The 19,901-nt window shown below is 41.7% G+C and overlaps 1 protein-coding gene across 1 annotated transcript in view; it reads right to left on the bottom strand.

Moving 5' to 3' along the window:
• The window catches only part of LOC106603011 (EMILIN-1-A), a 66,323-nt gene extending 47,321 nt beyond the window's left edge, over positions 1–19,002 (bottom strand). The window contains exon 1 of the mRNA XM_014196114.3: positions 18,346–19,002. Coding sequence (XP_014051589.2) covers positions 18,346–18,494 — 149 coding nt within the window. The 5' untranslated portion in view covers positions 18,495–19,002. The remainder of the gene's footprint in view (positions 1–18,345) is intronic.
• Positions 19,003–19,901: the final 899 nt, after the last annotated feature.

Raw genomic sequence — 19,901 nt, 5'->3', positions numbered from 1 at the left:
TGGGACTTTGGGGTAAAATATAGAGGCTGTATTTTAATCTAATTCGTCAATTACTGTTTAGAGTGCTACAGTTTTCCTGAGTGTATTTAAAGCATAGATAAAGAAGGTAAGTCTCCTCGACTACTAACTCATCTACAGCCTCCATTCATTTCAACCTCAAGTGGTTCACACACAGATCACTGTGTGTGTGTGTGTGAGTGTGCATGTGCGTGTGTGTTGCAATGACACTACCACATCCAGGCCCTGTACCCTGGGTATCCTAACCACCACACTAATACCCACTGAAAGCACCATTGACCCAGACAACTGCACATTACTAACCTAGAAACGAGAGCCCTTGTCTGGCGCAAGGGTGCTTAACACAAGGCCCTGTCTCCTAGACCCAGACTGAAAGCTTTGCTGCATTGTGAGGGGTCCTCTAGGCTGCCTCACAGTCACAACAAACAGACAGACAGGGGGGAGACAGGAGGCAGAGGGAAAATAGGGGTAGACGGGGGAGAGGCAGGGGGAAGGCGGGTGGAGAATGGCCAGGACATGCTGTGTGTCACCAATAGAACCAGACAGAGTGGAAAGAGGAGTCTTCTTCTCAGACAACTGAGAATAGAGCGATAAAGAGGAGAGGGTTACTGTAAGTACACAATAATGAATTAGCTGAGTGAAAAAAGAGGTATTGAATGTCATAAAGTGATACAGCTGTGAAGAGAGAGAGAAGGCGGGATAAAAAGCCTTAGAATCCCAGGAAAAGGGGAATGGGTCACTAGTATCACTACACTCATAATCTGATTGTGTACTGTGAACACAAAAGTATTATTATTCTTTTGAATTTTTTTAACTAACCTTTATTTAACTAGGCAAATCAGTTAAGAACAAATATTTATTTACAATGACGGCCTACCTGCGGGGACGGGGGCTGGGATTAAAAATAAAAAATAAAAATATCAATTTTGAACAAAACACATATCACGACAAGAGAGACAACACTACATAAAGCGAGACCTAAGACAACAACATAGCAAGGCAGCAACAAATGACAACACAGCATGGTAGCAACACAACGTGGTAGCAGTATAAAACATGGTACAAACATTATTGGGCACAAACAACAGCACAAAGGGCAAGAAGGTAGAGACAACAATATATCACGCAAAGCAGCCACAACTGTCAGTAAGAGTGTCCATGATTGAGTCTTTGAATGAACAGATTGAGATAAAACTGTCCAGTTTGAGTGTTTGTTGCAGCTCGTTCCAGTCACTAGCTGCAGCGAACTGAAAAGAGGAGCGACCCAGAGATGTGTGTGTTTTGGGGACCTTTAACAGAATGTGACTGGCAGAATGGGTATTGTGTGTGGAGGATGAGGGCTTCAGTAGATATCTCAGATGGGGGGAGTGAGGCCTAAGAGGGTTTTATAAATAAGCATCAACCAGTGGGTCTTGCGACAGGTATATAGTGATGACCAGTTTACAGAGGAGTATAGAGTGCAGTGATGTGTCCTATAAGGAGCATTGGTGGCAAATCTGATTGCGGAATGGTAAAGAACATCTAGCTGCTCGAGAGCACCCTTACCTGCCGATCTATAAATTATGTCTCCGTAATCTAACATGGGTAGGATGGGGAATCAGGGTTAGTTTGGCAGCTGGGGTGAAAAAGGAGAGATTACGAAAGAAGAAACCATGTCTAGATTTAACTTTAGCCTGTAGCTTTGATATGTGCTGAGAAAAGGACAGCGTACTGTCTAGCCATACTCCCAAGTACTTGTATGACTACCTCAAGCTCTAAACCCTCAGAGATAGTACTCACGCCTGTGGGGTTGTTTTGGGGGTGTTCAGAACAAGGTTAAGGCTAGAAAAAGCTTGTTGGACACTAAGAAAGCTTTGTGTGGAGCATTTAACACAAAATCTGGGGAGGGGCCAGCTGAGTATAAGACTGTATCATCTGCATATAAATGGCTGACCGAGCTTCCTACTGCCTGAGCTATGTTGTTGATGTAAATTGAGAAGAGCGTGGGGCCTAGGATTGAGCCTTGGGGTACTCCCTTGGTGACAGGCAGCGGCTGAGACAGCAGATTTTCTGACTTTATACACTGTACTCTTTGAGAGTGATAGTTAGCAAACCAGGCCAAAGACCCCTCAGAGACATCAATACTCCTTAGCCGTTCCACAAGAATGGAATGGTCTACCGTATCAAAAGCTTTGGCCAAGTCAATAAAAATAGCAGCACAACATTGCTTAGAATGAAGGGCAATGGTGACATCATTGAGGACCTTTAAGGTTGCAGTGACATATCCATAACCTGAGCGGAAACCAGATTGCATACCAGTGAGAATACTATAGACATCAAGAAAGCCAGTCAGTGTGTGTGTGTGTGTGTGTGTGTGTGTGTGTGTGTGTGTGTGTGTGTGTGTGTGTGTGTGTGTGTGTGTGTGTGTGTGTGTGTGTGTGTGTGTGAGAGTGAGAGAGAATGAGTCCCTGGGTGCACGCGTGCGTACTGTAGGTGTGTAGTTTTATATCCCCATCACCAACACACTGTCGATGAAGTCAAGGATCTGACTGAACAAAACAGCAGTGTCCCACTAATACCTATCACTACTGCTGGAACCATTTTAGAGTAGAACTGCAGCCAGCGTTTAGACTGGCACCAAGATAACAGCCACTGACACATTCAAGAGAGACCGACAGAGGGGGAGGGGAGAGACAGGGGCGAGAGAGAGAGAGAGAGAGAGAGAGAGAGAGAGAGAGAGAGAGAGAGAGAGAGAGATTGATTGACAGAGAAACTGAAAGAGATAGTGATTTTGGTTGAAATTTCTAAATAAATCTCCCAATGTAGCGGGAATTACTGCTTCAATAGCCTATGTAAGGAGTGTGTCAGAGTTCCCTGGGTGGTCGAAACAGCTTGTTCTCCACAGTGGAATGTGAAGACTTTGTCCTGCCTTATCCCTGTGTGAGATGAGAGGCAGCAGCATGTTTTGTATTACCATAATTGTAGATGTAGAATATGCCTGGGTGCCTCGAGGGTGTAATAACGTGAGAATCAGCAGAAACGGCGGGGGGGGGAGAGCATAGGTAGGGGGGGGGGGGGAGAGCATAGGTGGGGGGGGGGGGGGGGGGGGGGGGGGCAAAAAAAGGGATGAGAGAAAGGAGAAGTGAGAAATGGGGGTTAAGGGAGGGATGGAGAGTGAGAAAGAAATACAAGAGCTGGAAAAGAGAAAGAGAAGAAAGCGGGTTAAAGAGAAAGAGAGGTAGGATAAAAAGGGGAAGACAAGTGCATCAAATTCTATAAATAACAACCTAACTAGCTGAGAATAACTAATTATATGTACTAAAAGACCCTAAAAGACAGGTAATATACTACAGGCCTATAAAGAGGATAAAACACATTGGGCAGCAGGTAGCCTAGTGGTTAGAGCGTTGGGCCAGTAACCAGAAAGTTGCTGGATTGAATCCCTGAGCTGACAAGGTAAAAAAGAAAAATGTCGTTCTGCTCCTGAGCAAGGCAGTTAACCTACTGTTCCCCGGGTGCTGTGGATGTCGATTAAGGCAGCCCCCTGCACCGCTCTGATTCAGAGGGGTTGGGTTAAACGCAGAAGACACATTCAGTTGAATACATTCAGTTGGCCAACTGACTAGGTAACCCCCATTCCCAATACCTAACACTGATGGACTGTAATAAACATTGGTCTAAAGGTAGCTCCCACCCCTGCCATCAGGGCCTGAATACACACTAAGAGGTGATACAATACACACTAAACTAACACAATGCCACACAAACAATATTAAATATGGCCCGTGCGCTGATTGAGTTTAACACCCCTGAGCCAGCATATCTGTTTGTGACTCACCAACTGGATTCGAAATTTGAAATTGTGTTTTTTACATAAATGTAGCGACTCCGAGCTAGAAATTGGTATATCACACACTACAGCTGAGGAACAATGAGAAAGTAATTATGCTTTGAATTTATAACCCCACTCTTAAGCCTTAGCCCCACCCATCTCTTTAAGGATTCACAGTGTAGTAAACAACAAAAGATTTCAAGACTAAGTGATGAAAGTATGGCAAAAAGTTGTAGCAAAAATACACTTTATCTAGTCCTTGGCTTATATCCTAATCTGATTTTGGTGCAGGTCATGTTGTTCTTCACATTGCCGTCTCTGGTAAACACACACACTATATCAAATACAATCTAAGTTTATTTGTCAAATGCACAGGATACAGAAATGTTACAGTGAAATGGTTACTTGCATAGTGGAGTCTTTTGTTTAGACATGTAGTTAGCTATCAAAAACATTAACCATAATCCCAACTCTAATGCCACGTTCAAAACAACTGGGCCTCTTTCTAGAGCTCCTACACAGATCATACACATAACTTTAGCTAGCTAGCTAACAGTACGCTTTAACTTGCAATGAAAATTAATTTGATAAAATTAGAAATGTATAATATCTGAAAATGTAGCTGTATACATGGATGAGGGCTTCTCCCTCTATCACGGATGCCATGGTTGCCCTTAGTTTGAAGCTCCAGAGACATACGTTTTATACAACAGCCTTCTTTCTGTGTTCTCTTTTTGGATTCTCTCCGCATTTGGCGATCATCTCTCTGCTTCCACTGGACATTCCACGGATTTCAACTTCTTCCATGACAATGACACCGTTTTCCCCCCACCATTTTCATAAGACTCTAAAATGTCTGGTTCAATTGAAATGTTTTTAACTTACATCAGAGATTTCCTCATTGTCTGATTCATTTTCAGAGTCAGAGAGAGAGAGAGTCAGCATCACAATGTTTTCCCACTGAGCTTTGTCAATAGTGCTATTAACTTCAGGGCAGCAATGTTGAGAGCAGTAGCAAAACTTTTTCAGTTCTTCATGATATCTTTCAAATAAAGCTGCGGTAGACAGATTTATCCTCACATACTTAACAACTCATGTAATAGACAGAAGTATGCTACATGGGAGACCAACCCGAATTCATCTCTCATCATGTCCAGTCCCTCCATTATCTCAGCTAATCACGGCTAGCGGGAAGGTTCCTGTATTTTTCCATAGCTAAACAAACTAGACTCATCATTTAACAATTTTACTTGTATTTACAGATGACATACAAGTTTGTTACTAAGGCACATGAAAGTTTACATGTTCCAGAAGGCATTTCTGCCAAAACGCATTTTGATTAAAAATTTATAAAAATCCCAAATGCCTCTCCTCTGAAGTAGCGACGTGCAACATATGACTAGTTTCTTAAAACGGGTCACATTTGTGTAACTAGCTTTTTATTTAGCAACCTAAAAACACGAAGCCTAATATTAGCTAGCTAGCTGCTGGGAGGATGTCCTATCATTGGAGGAGTGGGTGAGTGACTGACTTTTTCCACAGTCATTTAGATTTTCGTTGGCTACAGCTAGAAATGCTGCAGGTGTCATTTGGTTAGCTAGCTAGAAATGCGAATCCCTTTGCTAGCTAGCTTTGCTGAACTTGAACGACTGTTGTCCACATAACATATCTCTTAGTTGTCAATCAAATGCATTTGGCATCGATCAAATGGGCGGGCAGGCAAGCAAGTTCCCATTCAGTTGTCAAAACGTGGGTTGGGACAAGCATGCACTGGCAGGCAAGCTGCAGTGGCAACTATTCCACATAGTTTATCAGTGCAATTTTGACGGCCAACTAGCTGAAAAGGTTTGAGAGGGTTTATCTAATGTTCCCTCGTTAGATTTTAGCCCAGCATGCACTGGCTGCAGCTGCAGTGGCAACTATTCCACATAGTTTATCAGTGCAATTTTGACGGCCAACTAGCTGAAAAGGTTTGAGAGGGTTTATCTAATGTTCCCTTGTTAGATTTTAGCTCATCTCACTCTGGCTAGCATTAGTTGTTGATCTTGTTGTTGTTTATGTGGATAGGCAACTGAGGGAGAAAAGCATACCTTTTCATGGTTATTTGATCATTAGGATTGTGAAGTTCCCAAATTTAAGAGAACTACTGTGGTATTTACATATTTGCAGAATTCCATTGAGTGTATTTTAGTGGCTTTTGGTGAATGCCTTCTAATGATCTAAAGTTGCGCTGTTGCTATTGCCTGTAAACACACAGTCCAGTTCAGAGTGAATAATGGCAGGCCCGTGTGGCAAATGGCTCATTTAGGCCTACTGTAGCTCTGATTGGCTATGGTGCACCGGTCTGCGTAGACTCCGGTTCTGGACAGGACAGATATTTTTGTTAGGTTTGTATTTACGGCAGTGACTATTAATTGTCCAAACACACGGCCGCTTTCCCACTATATATTGCTATGGAATTTTCACAAATTGTAACGAGTGCACTGAGAGTCGGGAAGCAAGTTCAGGGAGTGAGTGTTTTAATAAATAAAAGAAACAATGAACACGAAACACGAAACACAAACAACGCATCAACATTAAAACAGAGTCAATAACACCTGAGGAAAGAACCAAAGAGAGTGACAGATATAGGGAGGATAATCAAGGAGGTGATGGAGTCCAGGTGAGTGTCATGAGGCGCTGGTGCGCTTAACAATGGTGACAGGTGTGCAGGATAATCAGCAGCCTGATGACCTAGAGGCCGGAGAGGGAGTATACGTGATTTTGTTTTATTTTTATTTGGATCTCTTTTAGTCCCCATTTGGACTAATCTTCCAAGAGTCCTTAAACATTAAAATACAATTTATAATACAAACACATTTTCACATATAACACACTATTACAAACATACATAATATACTAAAATAATGACCCAATAAATACTCAATCTAAAAAATATTGATTCTTCATCTACTATAGTCCCACAACATTTCTATGTAATATATTTAAATCGTTTTAAAATACTGTTTAAATGTATATATTGAAAGGTTTCTGGTTTGCTCAGTTAATTTATTCAATTTCTTTATTGCTCTAAATTGAAATGTTCTTTTGCCTATTTCTCTTTTCTGTCTGGATAACGCATAGATGGTGGACAATCTATTCCTAGTATTTACAGAATGTCTGTCTCTTACCAACTGAATACCATTGTGAATAGAACTTGGCCGTTTTAAATGATGTATATTATGAAATAAAATAAGCATGTTTTTTTTCAATTATCTTGTCGATTGATGACCAACCAAGAACATTGCGCATGACTGCAACAGAAGAACCATATCTCCACCTTAAAACAATCCTTGCTGCTTTGTTCTGTGCAATCTGCAACCTCCTAACTTCACTTGATGATGCATTTCCCCAGACGACAGAACAGTAGTTCACCTGACTCTCAATTAATGCTTGTGTTATTTGCTGAAGAATTTTTCCTGGTAAATATTTAGCTATCCTTCTGATTATGCATGCTGTTTTAATATTTTTTTTTACATAGATGAGTTATTTGAGACGACCATGATATGCAGTTGTCTAGCTGCACTCCCAATAGTTTGGTTTCTGCCACTTCTTCAATTAGTACTCCTCCCATACTTAATTGTATCCCATGCTGTTTTGGCCTTTTCCTAGTGGAACAGACAAACATAACTTTGGTTTTCTTGGTGTTTAAAACAAGTTTGTTTTGGCAAACCCACTCCCTGATATTCTCCAAATCTCCTTGTAAAGCTTGCTGTACCTGTTGAACCGATTGTCTTGCTCCATAAATTGTAGTATCATCTGCAAATATAGTAGTTTGAGTTTCAGCTAAGGCATAGGGAAGGTCGTAGGTATATATTAAATAAAGAAGTGGCCCAAGTCAGCTGCCCTGTGGTATTCCACAGTTTAACACATGAGGGGAAGAAAATGAACCATTGATATAGGTGGACTGTTTCCTGTCAGTTAGATATGACTGTACCCAATTCAATGCTACCTCCTTAAAACCATAATGCATTAATTTTGTCAAAATTATTTCATGATCCACTAAATCAAATGCTGCACTGAAATCTAAAAATAGTACACCCACAAACTTGCCATTATCCATAGGATTGAGCCACTGTTCAGTCATGTCAACCAATGCAGTGGCTAGTGGAATGGTTTTTGCGATAAGCATGCTGATTGGCTGTAATCAGATCATTATTTTCCATGTACTCCCATATTTGTCTACTCACAATACCCTCCAATATCTTACTGAGTGTAGGGAGTAGACTAATTGGTCGACTATTGGCAGGAGTAATGGGTTCTTTGCAGTCTTTCGGAATAGGACACAGTTTCGCATGCTTCCATACATTTGCAAACATCCCCTTTTCCAGTGTCCAATTAAATATGTATCTCAGTGGAACTGCAATCTGGGGAGCAGCACAGCGAAGCAAAAAATTGTCCATAAGATCATAACCTGTAGATTTACCATCAGGTAATGACTTCAATAGGTTTAACACCTCCTCCACTGACACCGTCTGCAGACTAAAAGAGCAGACCTTGTTGCTCATAAGATGAACATCAATCCATTGGACAAAAGCTTGTTTGGAAGAATGTATGTTTACATTGTTGCTCAGTAAATACATTTTTTTTGTAAAAAAATCTGCAAAATGATTGGCAATATCAACTGGTTTTGTTATTATTCTCCCGTCAACCTCCACACTAGATGGGCATGATGAGATAGATGTACCAAGTAAGCCCTTAACTGTGTTCCATACCTTTTTAGAATCATTTTTACAATCAATAAAAACATTGTTGTAAAATTACTTTTTTTTCTTTCGATTCAATTTAACTGCATAATTACGTAATGTTCTATAATTCTGTTTATCAATTTCTAATTTTGACTTGGCTGCTAAGACTTTTGCCATATTTCTTTGAGAAAAAGCCTCACCCAGTTCATCATCAATCCATGGAGATGGACGAACACCAACTGTACTCTTTCTTACTGGGGCATGATGGTCCATTACCTCAGTGAGCAAATCAATAAAACATTCTGTAGCGTGATTTAAATCATCCTCTAGATAAATCAGCTCCCAGGGTACAGCAGCCAAATAATTTAGAAATAGCTCATGATTAAATGTTTTAAAATTTCTCTTGACCACAATCCTAGGGGTTTCTTTGGAACGTTGGTGTTCATGGTTATGGTCACAATATTATGGTCTGTCCAGCCCACTGGCATTGATCTGGCTTTTAAGCATTGCAATGGTATATTACAGAAAATCAGATCAATGCATGTGTCTGAACGATGACCCAACTTAATTGATGATCTAGTAATATCATTAACCATTTGTTTCAAACCACAGTTCTTGGCATATCTCATCAATTTTGTTCTATTCGAATTATTGTGATCCTTCCAATTTATATTAAAATCACCCAAGATAAATACATCTCTGTTGCTATCTGTGGCCTGGTCAAAACCAGTACATAAGTCATCCAGATAGGACACCTTAGAACTAGGAGGTCTATACACACATCCCACCAATATGGCTGCCTGGTGAGGCAGATGTACCTGAGCCCATAGTGCCTTCACTTGACATACATTAAGGTCATCCCTTCTCTTAAAAGGTATCTGATTCTGAATGTACAGTGCTACACCCCCACCATTCCTATTCCTGTCTATTCTCAGTAGACTATAGCCATGAATGTTAATCTGCCCATCATTTACAGATGCATCTAAATGCGTTTCGGTCAAAGCCAAAATATGAATATTATTTATCTTGACCAAGTTAAAAACCTCATGTATTTTGTTGGGAAGGCTACATACATTAACCTGAGCTACAGTGGGGAGAACAAGTATTTGATACACTGCCGATTTTGCAGGTTTTCCTACTTACAAAGCACGTAGAGGTCTGTAATTTTTATCATAGGTACACTTCAACTGTGAGAAACGGAATCTAAAACAAAAATCCAGAAAATCACATTGTATGATTTTTAAGTAATTCATTTGCATTTTATTGCATGACATAAGTATTTGATACATCAGAAAAGCAGAACTTAATATTTGGTACAGAACCCTTTGTTTGCAATTACAGAGATCATACGTTTCCTGTAGTTCTTGACCAGGTTTGCACACACTGCAGCAGGGATTTTGGCCCACTCCTCCATACAGACCTTCTCCAGATCCTTCAGGTTTCGGGACTGTCGCTGGGCAATACGGACTTTCCGCTCCCTCCAAAGATTTTCTATTGGGTTCAGGTCTGGACACTGGCTAGACCACTCCAGGACGATAAAAATTACAGACCTCTACATGCTTTGTAAGTAGGAAAACCTGCAAAATCGGCAGTGTATCAAATACTTGTTCTCCCCACTGTATATGCAACCCTTTCCTTATCAAGTGAAGATCAATAGAGCATGTATTCGTTATAGTTGAAGTTGTCATGATACACTACAACACACAAAATCTAATTTGAACATTAAATTAAAATAGCCAGGGAGTTACTCTAGAGTCCCGATACAATTGCCCGCTGATATAAAGTTTATCCATCACCATGGAGACTTGTTGATTCAGGCAACGCTTTTCCTTCATGATGGGATATAGTTTTTTTCTCCTTTCGTTGATCTCGGTGGGGAAGTGATCATTCATTCCAAAATCAGTGTTTCTGAGTTCTCTGCCCATGTTCTTCGTCATTTCCTTTTGCTTAAATTTGTCAAAACATGCAATAATAGCCCGTGGCCTATTTCCAGAGGCCTTGACATAAATGTCTTATAAATGACTCACTAGCACACACCCCCACCTGAAACTGCACCATTTTGTTTCTCTCCATAGCTCAGACACTTTCAATATTTAAATAACAAATCATTTCATTTTTCCATTGTTTTAATAATGGTGGATTGATTGATTTCTATGTTTTTAGTATCTGTTTTTTCAAGATGAGTGATTAGAAGAAAACCGGCCAAACCATCGGGTATATCACTACCATGTCATATGCCATGTCTTGAAATACGCAGACAGACAGATTAAAAGTAAATTTACATTGTAATGCCTGAATGTAGCCAGGGGAACGACAAATCAGTTATAAACTCATATAGGAACACACAACCCAAACACAGACACCATTTTTATGTCTAGTGTGTCCCACTATAACTCTTGGCCTGAGATCAAATAAATCAAATAACTGTCTAAACTGTTGAATTGGTAACATCTTGCCTTTTCACACCGATTCCCCTTGCCAGGTTTCAATATGGCTGGCAATATGTTGTTAAATCAGGGGTGACCAACTCTAGCCCTCATGAGCCAGAGTCCTGCTGGTGACCCTTTCTCCAGAGAATGTCATTGATCAACTAGATACTCCACACATGTTGTCCGTGTATGAGGTAATCAGTCTCAGATTAGAAAGCAAAGATGAAAAACCAGCAGACACTGCTACCTTCAAGGTGTTGTGCACCCCTGCTCCAAAGAAAATAGGATTAGGCGAGGGTTAGCTGATCCTACATCTGTGTCAACAAAGAACTTCTACCTGCCCTCCAACTACTGTGTCCAGGTGGAGGTCATCATTTTAACAGGACACCTGTGTGTTGACCATTGTCCCTTGACTCTTGACCTATGACCTCTGGTCACCTCCTCTGGTGACGCTTCATAAATCTGTGGACCAGTCAAGCCCTTGGTCCACTGTGTCTGGCCATTATTAACCATTAGAAACCTGTCAGCAGCATGGTGTAGGGGCTGGACTGGTGTCATCCATACCTGTGTCTCACTTCAAAGGATTTTTAATCAATTATTTTTTTCCTTCTTCAAAGTAAGTAATTTGCCTACATTTTCTAGTACGATGATTCATATTTTGGAAAAACACTCGTGGCACATCAGCTCGTGGGAAATGTAAAGTATACATTTACAGTTTATAGTTTGTAAAGTGGACAGAAAATCATACACCCTGAGAAAGTTCCAAGACTTACACCTTATTATCGGCAAGTGTTGCCTGCCCACACAGTTGAGATGAGAGCTGACATGAGAGCTCAAACATTTGGCAGAGCAGAACATGAGAGTTTAGCAGAGGGCCCTGCGAAGTTCATCTTTCATTATCTCTCAGCATAAAATCCGTTTCATCTGACTGCTGCATTCTTTGATAAATTTGATTATGGTTTGTGGCTTTCCTTTCAAATGTATATTTTATGCATGCATCACGAGTCAAACCCATTGACCATTCAGTCATTCAGAAGACAAAACAATTAAATAATGGCAATAGGAAAAATAAAAAGAGTAACTCACAAACTACAGAAATCCTTTAAGTGGACCACAAAAAATATGAAATACTTAGGATGTTTAATAAGTGACAACAAACAACAAATGTATAAAGATAACTGTATTCCATTACTCAACAATATGAAAGCATATCTAATTAAATGGAATAATCTTCCCATGACTCTTCCAGGTAGAATAAACCTCTTGAGAATGGCATGGTTGCCAATGTTTTTGTAAGTATTTTCGGTAATACCAATTACCCAATGAAGACATTCTGTAAAAAAGTATACTCGGTCAAAACAGACTTTATATGGGAAAATGAAAATCATAGAATAAAAAGGAAGGTTTTCCATCTCCCTAAGTCTGAGGGTGATTTTAACCTTCCAGACTTGGAATTGTATGAACTCGCTACCCAAGGCTTTTACTTACGACGTATAGTTAAATGTACTAAAGAGAAACAATGGGTACATACTGAAGATGTGCATGCTCATTCCCAGAATTTTCAAAGGATAAAGCTAAGAACATTAACAACTTCATAGCTAAGAACACTATAACAATATGGAAAAAAATGAAACGTATTCTACAAGAACCAATATCACGCCCTAAAAACACAACCCTGTGGAACAATCCTTGGATAGCTTTACATAATTCACCGATAAATTGGTCAACATGGAAAGCTAAAGGCATAGAAACCGTAAATGTAAGAGGTAAGAGGAAATAGATTTATTTCCATTACATAATTAAAAAGCAATTTTGAACTGACCAATGTAGATATTTTCAAATACATGCAACATAAAAAGTTACATATTACGAAATTTCGATTTAAAATCTTTCGGACATCAGAGCTACCTTGAGGGAATCTTAGATGAGTCAGAAAAATGGATGTTCATATGATAGGAAAGATATACAAAACCTTGCAGAGAGCATATCTCTTTTTCTTAGGAAAAATAAAATAAACTATTGGACTTAAACTATTGGACTGAACTGATGTTGCCACAAGATGGAGGGAAAATTGGAGCATAATGTCACGTCCTGACCAATATTTAGGTATTAGTTGTATTACATTTGGTCAGGACGTGGCAGAGGTATATTTGTTTTGTATTATGGGGTTTTGTGTGTGGTGTAGTAGGGTGTGTTAGTGGTTGGTATAGGTTCTAGGGTTGTTTTTCTATGTATAGTTAATTGGGGTTGGACTCCCAATTGAAGGCAGGTGTGTTGAGTTGCCTTTGATTGGGAGTCCTATATAGTAGGGTGTGTTTGTCTTTGTGTTTCGTGCGTAGTTGTTTTTTGCACTGCTAGGTATAGCCTGCGAAACTGTCATTCGTTGTTCTTGTTTTCACGTGTTCTCATTCATTTAATAAATTATGATGTTGAACACGCAACCCGCTGCGTATTGGTCCACTTTCTCCGACAGCGATTTCGCTATATCGTCAGACGACGAAGAATTCTGTGACACATAACTAACGAAATTACAGTCAACTGAAATGTACTCTTAATGTGTGCGTATGTGTGTGTTGGAGTGTCAGTGTAGTATGTCTGAGTGTGTGGGTAGAGTCCAATGAGTGTCCATAGAGCCAGAACAAGAATGTCAGTGCAAAAAAAATATATTGTCCAGATAGCCATTTGATTAACTGTTCAGGGCCAATGCCAAATATTTTCAGCCTCCTGAAGGGGAAGAGGTGTTGTCATGCCTTCTTCACAACTGTGTTGGTGTGTTTGGACCATGATAGGTCCTTAGTGATGTGGACACTGAGGAACTTGAAGCTATCGACCCACTCCACTACAGCCCTGTCGATGTGAATGGGGGTGTGCCTGTAGTTCACGATCAGCTCCTTTGTCTTGCTGACGTTGAGGGTGAGGTTGTTGTACTGGCATCATAATGCCAGGTCTCTGACCTTCTCCCTGTAGGCTGTCTCATTGTCGTCGGTGATCAGGCCTACCACCGTCGTATCGTAGGCAAACTTAATGATGGTGTTGGAGTCGTGCACGGACACGCAGTTGTGGGTGAACAGGGAATACAAGGGGGGACTTAGCACGCACCCCTGAAAGGCCCCCGTGTTGAGGGTCAGTGTGTTGCTGCCTGCCCACACCAGCTGGGGACGGCCCATCAGAAAGTCCAGGATCCCGTTGCAGAGGAAGGTGTTTAATCCCAGGGTCCTTAGCTTAGTGATGAGCTTGAAGGGCACTATGGTGTTGAACGCAGAGCTGTAGGCAAAAATCAGCATTCTTACGTAGGTGTTCCATTTGTCCAGGTGGGAAAGGGCAGTGTGGAGCAATAAAGATTACGGGTGGTCTGTAATAAAGCCATTTTGTGGGGTAAAACTAATTCTGATTGGCTGGGCATGGCTCTACAGTGGGTGGCCTATTCCCTCCCGGGCCCACCCATGGCTGCGCCCCTGCCCAGTCATGTGAAATCCATAGATTAGGACTTTATTTATTTATTTAAATTGACTGATTTCCTTATATGAACTGTAACTCAACGTCTTTGAAATTGTTGCATGTTGCGTTTATACACTGCTCAAAAAAATAAAGGGAACACTTAAACAACACAATGTAACTCCAAGTCAATCACACTTCTGTGAAATCAAACTGCCCACTTAGGAAGCAACACTGATTGACAATAAATTGCACATGCTGTTGTGCAAATGGAATAGACAACAGGTGGAAATTATAGGCAATTAGCAAGACACCCCCAATACAGGAGTGGTTCTGCAGGTGGTGACCACAGATCACTTCTCAGTTCCTATGCTTCCTGGCTGATGTTTTGGTCACTTTTGAATGCTGGCGGTGCTTTCACTCTAGTGGTAGCATGAGACAGAGTCTACAACCCACACAAGTGGCTCAGGTAGTGCAGCTCATCCAGGATGGCACATCAATGCGAGCTGTGGCAAGAAGGTTTGCTGTGTCTGTCAGCGTAGTGTCCAGAGCATGGAGGCGCTACCAGGAGACAGGCCAGTACATCAGGAGATGTGGAGGAGGCCGTAGGAGGGAAACAACCCAGCAGCAGGACCGCTACCTCCGCCTTTGTGCAAGGAGGAGCAGGAGGAGCACTGCCAGAGCCCTGCAAAATGACCTCCAGCAGGCCACAAATGTGCATGTGTCTGCTCAAACGGTCAGAAACAGACTCCGTGAGGGTGGTATGAGTGCCCGACGTCCACAGGTGGGGGTTGTGCTTACAGCCCAACACCGTGCAGGACGTTTGGCATTTTCCAGAGAACACCAAGATTGGCAAATTCGCCACTGGCGCCCTGTGCTCTTCACAGATGAAAGCAGGTTCACACTGAGCACATGTGACAGACGTGACAGAGTCTGGAGACGCCGTGGAGAATGTTCTGCTGCCTGCAACATCCTCCAGCATGACCGGTTTGGCGGTGGGTCAGTCATGGTGTGGGGTGGCATTTCTTTGGGGGGCCGCAGAGCCCTCCATGTGCTCGCCAGAGGTAGCCTGACTGCCATTAGGTACCGAGATGAGATCCTCAGACCCCTTGTGAGACCATATGCTGGTGCGGTTGGCCCTGGGTTCTTCCTAATGCAAGACAATGCTAGACCTCATGTGGCTGGAGTGTGTCAGCAGTTCCTGCAAGAGGAAGGCATTGATGCTATGGACTGGCCCGCCCGCTCCCCAGACCTGAATCCAATTGAGCACATCTGGGACATCATGTCTCGCTCCATCCACCAACGCCACCTTGCACCACAGACTGTCCAGGAGTTGGCGGATGCTTTAGTCCAGGTCTGGGAGGAGATCCCTCAGGAGACCATCCGCCACCTCATCAGGAGCATGCCCAGGTGTTGTAGGGAGGTCATACAGGCACGTGGAGGCCACACACACTACTGAGCCTCATTTTGACTTGTTTTAAGGACATTACATCAAAGTTGGATCAGCCTATAGTGTGGTTTTCCACTTTAATTTTGAGTGTGACTCCAAATCCAGACCTCCATGGGTTGATAAATTGGATTTCCATTGATTATTTTTTGTGTGATTTTGTTGTCAGCACATTCAACTATGTAAAGAAAAAAGTATTTAATAAGATTATTTCTTTCATTCAGTTCTAGGATGTGTTGTTTAAGTGTTCCCTTTATTTTTTTGAGCAGTATATTTTTGTTCAGTATAGATCTATTTTATCTAACTCTAAGTCAGGGAGTCACATTCATACTCCTCAGGTCAGAGATCCATGTCATGCCCTCCCAATGCCCTCTGAACCGGGGTCACAGTCGCTTTACTATCTCTCCCACACACACACACACACAGTGATGTGCGGGTTGATTCATAACTCGTAGTCCAAGCGGTTATATGTACGGGACAGGTCAGGTTTAGCGTCAGAAAATATTGTGTGGATGAATGCCGGTTTTGTGGCGTGTAGTTTGAATAAAGTAAAAACAATGCATACAAAAATTCCATAAATGTATAATTATTGTGCAATTCATATCTATAGGCTACATTAAGTTTTTTTTTTTATTTTATTATCTGGCATTAGTGTGGAAGCGTTTTCATGAAAGCATACGCAAGGTGTGATGTATTGTTAAACTTTCTTTTCACAAAAGCATGCGCAAGGTGTCAATTTAGGGAATTGTTTGAATATTTATTTTTTGCAAAACATTAGGCTACTCTTCAATAGGCCTAAATGTTCACTAAATAAATTAAGAAATGTTGAAGTAAAAGTAATTGTTCAATAAATGTTAATAATATAATAAGGGAACTGTACAGCACATTTTCTATATTTGCGCGTCGGGTGCAGGCCTCAAATTTTCCCTTTATCACATATAGTCGGGCGGCTGCGGATGGGTTATTAGAAATTGCTTGTGGGTGCAGGTGAAAAAACTGCTGATCTGCGCATGACTAATACATACTCCGAAGTGACTGCACCAGTCATCATCTTTGAAACCGACGGACTACCAGAGAGAGTATGTGCATACACACACTTACATGTAAACACATGCACATGCGTACGCAGGTGCACCAGCACAAACACACACACTACACATCCAATGGGTTTTGAGAAAGATGCGAGGATGAGAGGACGTGCAGAATCAAGGAAATGCAATTGAGATTCCCCTGTATGTGTCCTGGGTCCTCGCTGACATGGTCATCTACAGTATATCTGGCCTGCGAGCCCAGCTTCTGGGACAGTGTTGTGTCACCGTTGACGACGGGTAACCCATACAGTACATCACACGTCACGCCTGGGAGAAACTCCCTTCTCCTCCTTACTCCTCACCACAAGCAACACTCCACTGCCAATAACCCAGACATATCTGTAGGTTGGTGTGTGCGTTTGTGTGTGTGTGTGTGTGTGTGTGTGTGTGTGTGTGTGTGTGTGTGTGTGTGTGTGTGTGTGTGTGTGTGTGTGTGTGTGTGTGTGTGTGTGTGTGTGGACGGAGAGAGAGAGAGAACAAAAGAGGGATGGAGAGGAGGAGGGGGATGAGGAGGGAGGGATACATAGAGAGGCAGAGTGAAAGAGAGAAAACATAACCAAGCAAGTGCACCTCTGTCCATGTGTGACTGTGAGTAGTGCTCTTATGAGGGCAGAAAATCATCAATATAGCTGAAGACAGTTGTGAAGGTTACTGAAACAGACCTTTTGTAGCATACCTATATTGTAGCATCTATAGCAACACCAGGCCTGATTAATTTTCTCTGGGGTTGTTAGACACTGTGGCTCCTCCATAGAGCTCTTTTCAGATCTGCTCAGTGAGGGGGAAAGAGACAGTTTTCATGGAACATTTGGAAGAGAGAAGGACTGCTCATCTGTGTTACATTTACTCTCACTCTCAGCCACACAGAGAGAGAGAGAGCGAGAGAGAGGGAGAGACTACTCTAGCTGACAATCTTTGATATTTAGAGTTTAGACTACATGGGAGAAAAAGAAAAAATCACTTTGGTCTTAAAACATCTAATAGTTCAGTTTCGTATAGAGAATAATGGCTGTGGGTCATTTAAAAACAATATCTTGTTTTCTTTAGTGCTAAATTCCTTTATCATGTTACACCTGCACTGCAAATGAGACACACATTTCAAGGCAACTCCTTTCACAGAATTGGGATCTGTCGCTGACGCATCAGCATCAGCTCCTTCCAGATGTTTGGTACCCTTTGACGTGAAAGTGATTGCGATGAGAGTGAGTGTTCAGTACCCTTTGACATGAGAGTGAGTGCGATGAGAGAGAGAGAGAGAGAGAGAGAGAGAGAGAGAGTGTGTGTGTCTGTGTGTGTGTGTGTGTGTGTGTGTGTGTGTGTGTGTGTGTGTGTGTGTGTGTGTGTGTGTGTGTGTGTGTGTGTGTGTGTGTATGTGTGTGTGTGTTACCTGTGTCTGCTCGCTGCCCGGGCGCCGTTCTGTGGCTGCGCCTGGGTCTGTCCCGAATAGAGATTATACCGCTGCGGGTACGAAGCACACCGAACCGCCCCGGACCATGTCAAGACCCACAGCACAAGAAACAGAACTGGACCCGCCATGCCTTCGTAAGAAACAACAAAAAAGTGATGCGGCAGAATCCTCCCGTTTGTCAATGAACTTTTATTCCACACCAATAGTGTGGAAGTAAATTCCTATCAGCCGTGACGCACTCTTCCTCTCCAGAATCGGATAAGTCCATACTATCGACCCATAGTTAGGCTACAGCGGGATGTGAGACGGTATCTCAAACCGTCACTTCAACATCTATATTATTAGTCCCCTGATTGATACCACTTATATTCCCTTCAAATATGTCCAAAAGCAGCTGCTATTCCCTTTATCATTCTTGTAAATGCGATAAGACACTTCCAGACGCATCCATGAGCCTGCCGTTATTTTTCAGACGTTGAAATGGGTTACAGTTTTGTCGAGAAAACGTTTTGATTTCAGTCAGTTAGTAAGAAGTTATTGCGACGCAAAACTGCGAGGAAGGTGGCTTGCGTTTCAAGCGCAGCAGAATCTGAATGACTGTTCTCCCCCTACCCAAGTCTCCTTCTCTCTCTTCCTTTAACTCCCTTCTTTCGTGCGCTTTCTGACCCCTCCCACCTGTAGGGTTCGTATCGAACACATATGCACAGATCTAGGACCAGCCTAAACTCCCCAAATTAAGGTCAGGGGAAACTTAAAACTTACCTTAGATCAGTGTCTAGGAAAAACTCCCGAATGACAACATATACTGTATTTACACACCCACTTGCTGCTTTTGGAAAATTGCTCACGCATTGACGCTTATCTGGCCGAAGCATCGTTATTAGGAAAATCCCATCCATCTGATCCGGGAAAAGCGGATGAGTGTGCTTGAAAAAGAACTGAGGAGAATTTAGATAAGCATGTTTATGAAAAAAATTCTGATAGTGGAGAGACTGAGAAGATGGATACAAGTGGCCTATACTTTCCCATTGCAATCCTAGTTTTTGGACTGAATTTAACCGAGGACTCGCGTAAATTCGATGATGAGGTTACAATGAAGTTGCTTCTCTCAAATTCTGTAACCAAGTAGCATCATACAAGTAGTGACACAAACCCAGTAGGCCTACATCATCATAGATTACGCAATATTTGAGTGACGTCCAACAGTATTGCTGATAGGCAGTAGTGGAAAAAGTACTCAATTGTCATACTTGAGTAAAAGTAAAGATAGAAATAGAAAATGACTCAAGTAAAAGGAAAAAAAAGGAAAAAAGGGGAAAAAGTGAAAGTCACCCAGTAAAACACTACTTGAGTAAAAGTCTAAAAGTATTTGGTTTGAAATACTTTTAAGTACTTAAGTATCAAAAGTAAATGGAATTGCTAAAAATGTATTTAAGTAAAAGTATAAATCATGTAAAATTCCTTATATTAAGCAAACCAGAGGGCACAATTGTTTTATTTTTTTTATTGACAGATAGCCAGGGGCACACTCGAAG

The sequence above is a fragment of the Salmo salar genome, chromosome 01 (assembly GCF_965601325.2).
Source record: "Salmo salar chromosome 01, fSalSal1, whole genome shotgun sequence".
Lineage (NCBI taxonomy): Eukaryota > Metazoa > Chordata > Actinopteri > Salmoniformes > Salmonidae > Salmo > Salmo salar.
The sequence above is the reverse complement of the archived record's forward strand: the minus strand, read 5'-3'. Positions and strand labels throughout refer to the sequence as shown.